The sequence below is a fragment of the Babylonia areolata genome, chromosome 23 (assembly GCF_041734735.1).
Source record: "Babylonia areolata isolate BAREFJ2019XMU chromosome 23, ASM4173473v1, whole genome shotgun sequence".
Classification (NCBI taxonomy): Eukaryota; Metazoa; Mollusca; class Gastropoda; order Neogastropoda; family Buccinidae; genus Babylonia; species Babylonia areolata.
Genome location: NC_134898.1, coordinates 23,946,890 through 23,956,889, shown reverse-complemented (window position 1 = coordinate 23,956,889; position 10,000 = coordinate 23,946,890). Strand labels below are relative to the sequence as shown.

The 10,000-nt window shown below is 47.6% G+C and overlaps 1 protein-coding gene across 2 annotated transcripts in view; it reads left to right on the top strand.

The window, feature by feature from the left end:
- Positions 1-10,000, top strand: part of LOC143298096 (uncharacterized) — a 34,962-nt gene that overhangs the window by 21,186 nt on the left and 3,776 nt on the right. For both annotated transcript variants that reach the window (XM_076610785.1, XM_076610784.1), the window contains exons 9-13: positions 6-288; positions 2,268-2,366; positions 3,731-4,213; positions 6,528-6,813; positions 9,712-9,995. In XM_076610785.1, coding sequence (XP_076466900.1) covers positions 6-288; positions 2,268-2,366; positions 3,731-4,213; positions 6,528-6,813; positions 9,712-9,995 — 1,435 coding nt within the window. The remainder of the gene's footprint in view (positions 1-5; positions 289-2,267; positions 2,367-3,730; positions 4,214-6,527; positions 6,814-9,711; positions 9,996-10,000) is intronic.

Below are 10,000 nucleotides of genomic sequence, written 5' to 3'. Positions count from 1 at the left end.
CCCAGGTTGAAAACCGGAAACGGCCAAGTCTCGCTCATCTCGAGACTTCCGGTAGTGGGGCTGTACAAGCTGGAGGTGAGCGGGGTCTACAATGGCGTCGTCAGTCTCCTGGGCCACTTCTGCCTCAACTGCACGGAGATCTCGGAAGCGCCGAAACCCTTCCCATCCAACCCGGAGAAAGGCTTCGGCTTCGACCAGGCCTCCAAGACGGCCGGCATCGACAGTCCTTCCCAGACTGAGGGAGTCATGTTGGTGGACAGGGGCCAGATGCTGGACTTCAGCTTCCAGGTGGAGTGTGGGGGTGTGGTGTGGTGTGGGCGAAAGCGAGAGAATAGGTGTTGGTGTTGGTGTGGTAGGGTGTGGTGCGGTGTATGGTGGTGTTGGTGTTGGTGTGGTGTGGTATGGTATGGTATGGGCGACAGGAGAATAGGTGTTGGTGTGGTGTTGGTGTGGTGTGGTGTTGGTGTTGGTGTGGTGTGGTGTGGTATGGTGTGGTGTGTGTTGGTGTTGATGTCGTGTGGTGTGGTGTGGTGTGTGTTGGTGTGGTGTGTGTTGGTGTTGGTGTTGATGTGGTGTGGTGTGTGTTGGTGTTGATATGGTGTGGTGTGGTGTTGATGTGGTGTGGTTGGTGTTGGTGTGGCGTGGTGTTGATGTGGTGTGGTGTGGTGTTGATGTGGTGTGGTGTGGTGTTGGTGTGGTGTTGATGTGGTGTGGTGTGTGTTGGTGTTGGTGTGGTGTGGTGTTGATGTGGTGTGGTTGGTGTTGGTGTGGTGTGGTGTGGTGTTGATGTGGTGTGGTGTGGATGTGGGTGTAGTGGGTGTTGGTGTGTTGTGCTTGTGGCGTGCGTGTGGTGTGGTGTGGGTGTGGTGTGATGTGGTGTGGGTGTGATGTGGTGTGGTGTGGTGTGCATGTGGTATAGTGTGGATGTGGGTGTAGTGTGTGTTGGTGTGTTGTGCTTGCGGTGTGCGTGTGGTGTGGTGTGGTGTGATGTGGTGTGGGTGTGATGTGGTGTGGTGTGGTGTTGATGTGGTGTGGTTGGTGTTGGTGTGGTGTGGTGTTGATTTGGTGTGGTGTGGTGTGGTGTGGTGTGTGTTGGTGTTGGTGTTGGTGTGATGTGGTGTGGTGTGGTATGCATGTGGTGTGCATGTGGTATAGTGTGGATGTGGGTGTAGTGTGTGTTGGTGTGTTGTGCTTGCGGTGTGCGTGTGGTGTGGTGTGGTGTGGGTGTGGTGTGATGTGGTGTGGGTGTGGTGTGGTGTGATGTGGTGTGGGTGTGGTGTAGTGTAGGTGGAGCGTGGGTCTGGGTGTGGTGTGCTGTAGTGTGGTGTGGATGAGGTGTTGTGGTGAGATGTTGTGGCCTGGTGTGGATGTGGTGTGGTGTGGTGTCAATTCTAGGGATGCAATGAGATGGGGTGAGTAAAAGTAAGGTATTGCTGTCGTTGTGGGATGGGTTTTGGTTGTGTTGGTTTTGTTTGGGGTTTGGGTTTGGTTGTGTTATTAGGTTGGGATGCGTTAAGGTTTGGGTTGTGTCATATCGTACCGTGTGATATCGTATCGTATTCTGCCCTATCGTTTCCACCAGCATTGTATTGTGTTGTATCGAGCTAAACTGTAAGGTGTTGTACTGCACCGTGCTGTTCTGTTCTATGCACTTACTGTATTGTAATGAACAGTAGTGTACCGCTCTGTACTGTACCATGCTGCATTGTACTACGCTGTACTGTACTCCATTGCAATCAACTTTACTGTACTGCAGTATAACGTACTGTCTTGTATGGTACTGTAGTGTAGTGTATTTTAATGAACTATAGGACTCTGGAATGCACTGTACTATACTGCATTGTAATGAACTGTACTGTACTGCAATGTAACGCACTGTCTCTGTTGTACTGCACTGGACTGTAGTGTACTGTATTTTAATGAACTGTAGGACTCTGGAATACGCTGTACTGTACTGTATTGTATTCTACTGTATCATACTATATTTTGATAAAATATACTGTACTCTTCTGTATTGTACTGTACTGCGCACACACTCTCTCTCTCTCTCTCTCTCTCTCTCTCTCTCTCTCTGTCTGTCTCTCTCTCTCTCTCTCTCTCTCTCTCTCTCTCTCCACAAACAATCGCCACACCTGTCTACCCACCCACCCACCCATACACACACACACACCTCACACCCTTTCCCTACAGACCCTCCTCCCACCCCCTACCCCTCACCCCCACACCTCCACGACCTTCACACGGCTGGCTTCACACCTGTCACTCAGGTGGACGAGGATCTACACCTGAAGCCACAGCTGAAGCACGGACTGAAACGAAGCGAAGACCTCAACTGTCACATCACCGTCACCCGTCACCACAACCAGGTCAGTGTCGGTTTCAGTGTCGCTGCGTTCCGCCAAATCCATATGATAATAATAACAATAATGATTATAATAATAATAATAGTAAGAAGAAGTAGTAGTAGTAGTAGTAGTATTTATTTGTATTTGTATTTCTTTTTACCACAACAGATTTCCCTGTGTGAAATTCGGGCTGCTCTCCCCAGGGACAGCGCGTCGCTACACTACAGCGCCCCCCCATGTTTTTGTATTTTTTTCCTGCGTGCAGTTTTATTTGTTTTTCCTATCGAAGTGGATTTTTCTGCAGAATTTTGCCAGGAACAACCCTTTTGTTGCCATGGTTTTTTTGGGTTTTTTTTACCTGCGCTAAGTCCATGCTGCACACTGGACCTCGGTTTATCGTTTCATCCGAATGACTAGCGTCCAGACCACCACTCAAGGTCTAGTGGAGGGGGAGAAAATATCAGCGGCTGAGCCGTGAATCGAACCAGCGCGCTCAGATTCTCTCGCCTCCTAGGCGGATGTGTTACCTCTAGGCCATAACTCCACTATATATATATATATATATATATATATATATATATATATATATATATATATATATATTGCTAAATCTTGTGCAGAGACAAATCAAAGCGCTTTCACACCTGTCAGTCACACGCACACGTAACTGTGGAAAAAAAAAAAACTGGCAACAAGAAAGAGGTAGGGGAGGAAGGCTAAATTGGGAAGAGATGGGATTATGCACTGCACCACATTTGCTGAGGCGGATGCCTGACCAGTGGCAAAACGCAACGCGCATAGTCCCAGGCCTTGAATCGCATGCGTATAATTCTATTTGTGTATCTGTCACAGTAGATTTTTTTCTACAGAATTTTGCCAGAGGACAACACAATCGTTGTCATGGGTTCTTTTTCAGTATGACGTTAGACACAGACATCACACGGCGGTTTCTTTGAAGACCTTGTTTCGTGATGTCCCTCCGTGGGCGCTGATGGACTTCTTAAAAGAAGTGAACATTTTTAACCAGATTTGAAGGTTTTAAACTATGGAAGTTTTTTTGTTTTTTTTTAAACTTTGGAGTGGAAAGTTTGAAGTGGTGACTCGTTTTAATTGTTTGTTTTTTACACTTGTAGTAGTTATTAACGCGGCGATAGCCTTGAGATGGCCTTAGTGGTCGGCGAGGCTCATTTCATTTCTTTTTCAGTAGCACCAAGTACATGCAGCGCACGGGACCTCGGTTATGATCGTCTCATCCGAATGACTAGACGCTCAGTTTGATTTCCCAGGAAGAAACGGTAAGAGCGGGAATCAAACCCTGACAGACCCCTCATAGACATTGTGTTGACAGACGATGCGTCTTAACCACTCTGCCACCTTCCCACCAGGTGAAGATCGGGGTGGAGCTTCCCACGGACGACGCCAGTCCAGAATACGCCCTGGAGATCTACGTGGGGGGCCGAGGGCGAGGGCCACGAGGACAACAGGGAAGAGATCACGACTCTGAAGATTCTGCAAGAGGAGTGGGAACAGGACGAGGAGAAGGAGGAGGAGGAGGCAAAAACAGACTCCCGGCCATTGAATCCGAGATCTGCAACAATTACAAATATAGCAATTCCCAGTTGGATCCAGTGACGGAGATTCATAACAAAAACAGCAACGACAGCAGCAACAGCAACAGCAGCAGCAGCAGCAACATGGGGCTTGAGGAGCCTGAAGTTTCGAGCTGTTCTCAGACAGGGAGGAGTGGTGGTGGTGGTGGTAGGCGGGACACGGTGGCGGACATGCAGGAGGATTTGGTCAACGCTGTCAACTATCTGCTGACTTCGGACAAAGAACTACACGACGAAACCAGCAGTGAGATGAAGGAGGTATGTGATAGAAGTGGGGAGGGGGGCAATGCTTGTGTGTGTGTGTGTGTGTGTGTGTGTGCGCAGGTGCGTGTATGTGCTTGTTTGTTTGTGTGTGTGTGTGTGTGTGTGTGTTCAGGAAACACAAAACTGGTAGATTTCTTTCGATTAAACAAACATATCCTCCCACCCCTTCCCTCCATATGTAAGAACAAAAGCACTTCCTCCTCCTCCTCTTCCTCCTCCTCCTCCTTCTCTTCCAGTTTCACCGGATGTTGCAAGAAGCGCTGGCATCAGACGACGCTGCTATAACTGCTACAACATCAACAACCACCATCACTACTACTACTACAACTACTGCAACAACAACTACTACTACTACTACTGCTGCTGCTGCACCGGGAGCTGCAATGAGAAGCGCTTGCGTCAGTCGACACTACAACAACAACTACAACTACCGGTAGCTGCAAGAAGAGCTGACGTCAGACGAACGACTGCTACAACTATTAGCACTCCCCCCCCCCCTCCTCCTCCTCCTCCTCCTCCTCCTCCTCCTCTTTGCTGTTGTACCAGGAAGTGCAAGAAGCGCTGGCGTAAGACGACACAGCTACAACAACAACTACTACTACTGCTACTACTACAACCACTACTACTACTGCCACTCCTCCTCCTCCTCCTTGTCATCCTCCTCCACCTCCTCTTACTCCTCCTCTTCCTCCTCCTCCTTCTCCCCCTTCTCCTGCTCCTCCCCATTCTCCTTCTCCTCCTCCTTCTCCTCTTTCTCCTCCTCCTTCTCCTCCTTCTTTGCCTCCTTCTCCTCCTCCTCTTTCTTCTCCTTCTCCTTCTCCTGCTCCTCCCCATTCTCCTTCTCCTCCTCCTTCTCCTCCTTCTTCTCCTCCTCCTTCTCCTCCTTCTTTGTCTCCTTCTCCTCCTCCTCCTTCTTCTCCTCCTCCTTCTCCTGCTCCTCCCCATTCTCCTTCTCCTCCTCCTTCTCCTCCTTCTCCTCCCCCTCCTTCTGCTCCTCCTCATTCTCCTCCTCCTTGTCCTCCTCCACCTCCTCTTACTCCTCCTCTTCCTCCTTTTCCTCCTCCTCCTCCTTCTCCCCCTTCTCCTGCTCCTCCCCATTCTCCTTCTCCTCCTTCTTCTCCTCCTCCTCCTTCTTCGCCTTCTTCTCCTCCTCCTCCTCCTTCTTTGCCTCCTTCTCCTCCTCCTCCTCTTCTGCTCCTCCTCATTTCTCCTCCTTCTCCTTCTTTGTCTCCTTCTCCTCCTCTCCTCCTTCTCCTGCTCCTCCTCATCTCCTCCTCCTTCTCCTCTTTGCAGCTACAGCGGGAGCAGCAAGAAGCGCTGGCGTCAGATGACACTACTACTACTACTACTACTACTACTACTACTACTACTACTACTACTCATCCTCATCGCCCTCCTTCTCCTCCTCTTCCTCCTCTTTTCAGATTCACCGGTAGGTGGTGTCAGATGACACTACTACTATTACTACTGTTGCTGCTGCTACTACTACTATTCTTTCTCTTCCTCCTCCTCCTCCTCCTCGGAGCTTTAAGAAGAGTGGCGTCAGACGACACTACTACAACAAGAAAAACGACTACTACTACTACTACTACTACTACTACTACTCCTCCTTCCAGCTGCAGCGGGAGGTGCAAGAAGCGCTGTCGTAAGACGACACTGCTACAACAACTACTACTACTTCTACTAGTACTACTACTAACACTCTTCCTTCTCCTCTTTGCAGCCCCCGGTGCAGCTACTACTACTACTACTACTACTACTACTACTACTAACACTCCTCCTCCTCCTCCTCTTCTTCTTCCTTCTCCTCTTTGCAGCCCCCGGTGCAGCTACTACTACAAATACTACTACTGCCACTAATGATGCTACTACTACTACCAACACTCCTCCTCCTCCTCTTTGCAGCCCCCGGTGCAGCTACTACTACTACTACTACTACTACTAACACTTCTCCTCCTATTCTTCTTCCTTCTCTTCTTTGCAGCCCTCGATGAAGCTACTACTACAAACACTACTACTGTTACTACTACTGCTGCTGCAACTACTACTACAACTCTTTCAGCTGCAACGATAGCTGCAAGAAGCGCTGGCGTCAGACGTCACTCCGACAACAATAGCAACAACAAAACAATAACTACTACTACTACTACTACTACTGATGCTGCTAATACTACCACTAACTCTCCTCCTCCTTCTCCACCTCCTCCTCCTCATCATCATCATCATCCTTCTCTTCTTCCTCCTCCACATCCTCTTCACCCTCCTCATCCCCTACCCACTCCTCCTCGATCTTCTCCTCTTTTCCCAGCTGCACCGGGAGCTGCAGGAGGCCCTGGCATCGGACGAGGAGGCCCGGATCCGGGAGGCTATGCGCCGCTTCCTGGAGGCCAAGCAGGAGGACCCCGTGGCGGAGGCCAAGGTCAAGGCCAAGGAAAAGTTCTGGTGGCAGACGCGCGAGAGGTTGCACACGGCCACCGAGGAGCAGAGCCTGGGCCGCGTCAACCGGGTGCTGGAGGACTTCACGTCGCACCGGATGGAGGACACGGGGGAGCTGCAGCCCGTGGTGGAGCACCTCATGTCCCTCAGCGAGAGGGGTGAGGAGGCAGATTAGAAACGGAACCGGAAACCGGGAACCGGAAACGGAAAGAATTTTTTTTTTTAAGGGATGAGGAGAAGCGAAACAAAACGAAAAAAAAAATTTAAAGGGATGAAGAGAAACTAAACGAAACGGAAAGAAATATATTTAAAGGGGTGAAGAGAAGCTAAACGAAACGAAAAAAAAAATGTAAAGGGGTGAAGAGAAACTAAACGAAACGGAAAGAAATATATTTAAAGGGGTGAAGAGAAACTAAACGAAACGGAAAGAAATATATTTAAAGGGGTGAAGAGAAACTAAAGGGTCATTGACTGACCCTTCATGCGGCTCTTTCGGTGCGTCGGTCATCAGTCTCTCTAGGAAGATCTTGAAGAGTGTGGGTGAGAGATGACAGCCCTGTCTGACTCCTACAGTCTGAAGACTTTGTTTCGTGATGTCCCTCCGTGGACGCTGATGGACTTCTTGAAAGAAGTGAACGTTTTTAATCAGATTTGAAGGTTTTAAACTATGGAAGGTTTTTAAACTTTGAGTGAACACATAAAGCGGTGACTAGTTTTAATCGTAATTTTTTTTAACCCTTGACTTGAAGTAGGTATTAACGTGGCGATAGCTTTGAGATAGCCTTAGTGGTCGGCGAGGCTCTAAGCACCATAATTTGATTTGAATTTGATTTGATTTTAGTGAATATTTGTCTTCTTGTCGGATTGGGTTTCTTCTACATAATTTTGCCAGCGGACAACACTTACGATGTCATGGGTTCTTTTTTCAATGCTTCAAGTGCGTGCTGCACAAAATGACCTCGGTTTAGCATCTCATCCGAAAGACCAGATGCTCAGTTTGATTTTCCAGTTGGGAGAAAGGGGCGAGACTGAGACTCTAACCCAGAGAGCACATCCCAGCGAAACGGATGCGAAGAGACTGCAGGAGGGAGGGTAAATAGCCGAGTGGTTAAGGCGTTTGACTTTCAATCTGAGGGTCCGTGTTCGAATCTCGGTACCGGCGTCTGCTGGTGAGTAAAGGGTGGAGATTTTTTCTGATTTCCCACGTCGGTCTAATTTATATGCAGACCTGCTAGTGCTTGAACCCCATTCGTGTGTATACTCACGCATAATATTAAATACGCACGTTAACGATCCTGTAATTCATGTCAGCGTTCGGTGGGTTATGGAAACAAGAACATACCCAGCAATGGGCAGCATGCACACTCCCGAAAACGGAGTATGGCTGCCTACATGGCTGGGGTAAATAAACTGAACGGTCATGCACGTAAAATGTTACATGTCTGTCTCAGTATGTATGTATGTGTGCCTGAAATCTGATTGAATGACACGGGAAACGACTGATGCGCGCCCAATGGCAGCCGTCAGTCGGCTCAACCCAGGCAGGCAGCCTGTTGTGCAAATGACCCCGAGTTTGTAAAGCGCTTAGAACTTGGTCTCCGACAGAGGATAGGCGCTATATAAGTATCCATATCAAATCAGATATCGAGATAGTGGTGGATACATGGATTGGTTGAATGGGTGATTGATGATGATAGTGATAATGATGATGATGACAAAGGCGACGACGACGACTCCAAAAACGACAGCGAGGAAGAAAATCACAACAGGTCCAACAAATAATATAAAACGCTCTCTCTCTCTCTCTCTCTCTCTCTGTCTCTGTCTCTCTCTCTCTCTCTCTCTCTCTCAGCCTTCACACAACCTTCCACCCCTTTCCATAAATGGTCACCCAATAGAAGAAGTTGATACTCATAAAATTCTTGGAGTCACCATTGATAACAACTTATCATGGTCCAGTCATATTATGTCATTATGCCGAACTCTATCCAAAAAGATTTATCAGCTTTCCAGAATTAAACATTTTCTTGATTTGCATTGTTGAAAATTATTCTTTTTTGCTTATATTGAATCACATATTAACTATGCGTCAACACTCTGGGATTCAGCTAGCGATAATATACTAAAACCTTTACTAAGTCTGCATAGACGAGCTCTTGAATTAATCTTTCTGGAATCTTCATCACTGACTGCTGACGACTACAGACATTTAAATATTCTTCCCCTAAAGCTTAAACTTGAATACAACAAAGCACTTTTTATTTTTAAAATCATGTCTAATTATGCTCCATCTTGGATAGATAGATTCCCCACCACGCCAGTCCGTCAGACCAACAAGATTAAGATCCCCATTCAAAGAGTAGATCTGTTTAAACCCAGTCTCATTTATTCAGGAGTCTGTTTATGGAACAATATTTCATCCAAATTTAATGTTCAGAAAAGCATTCAAGAATTCAAAAAAACATTACCATACACACCTTATGCACAAATATGTCAACAATCCTACTTAACTTGACTTTATCTTACTGAATACGCATATAATATAGTTTAACTGTATGTCTAACCACTTTCGCAATACTTAATGATATACAACCACAATCAGTGTCCTGCATACTTTGTTTTTTGTTGTTGTTGCTTTTGGTTGTTGTTTTTTGTTGTTTTTTGTTTTTGTTTTTGTTTTGTTGTTGTTTTTTTGGGTTTTTTTGTTGTTGTTGTTTTTTTGTTTTTTTGGGGGGGAGGGATAGGGGGGGTTCTTTGTTTCTTTTTTTTTTTTGGGGGGGGGGGGATTGATCCTTTTCCTTCATAATATGATGTTTGTATCAGGGTTATGTGCATGTGCATCTTGAAATGTGTATGTGAATGTCATGTCCTTATTTCTACATCTCTTTGTTACTTTGTGGATGTTTTGATTCATTTTCATTTTCCATATGCCCTGAGGGCAGGATGAGAAAAAAAAAAAAGCACATGTATGCTTATTCCACTTCCCTCAATAAAAAAAAAAAAAAACTTCGTTCGTTCGTTCGTTCGTTCTCAACCATCTCCTTCCCTCCCTCCAGATGTCAAGACAGCCCTCGCCTCGCGCTCCCTCCAGAAGCTAGGCACGATTCTACGGCGCGTGCGCAACAGTCACGTGGGGCGCCAGGCGCGCGCCACGCCCTGGTTCCGCGAAGCGCAGTGCCTGCACACCAACGAGACGGTGCGCGCGCTGTGCGAGGAGTGCGTGGAGAAGGTGCGTCCTGCGGCCGTGCTGAGCCTCGGGGACAGGCCCCTGAACAGGTCCCTGATGGCCGTCCTGAGGGCCACGCTCTGTCTGCTGGGGGAGGAGGAGAACAACTTCAGGGTCAG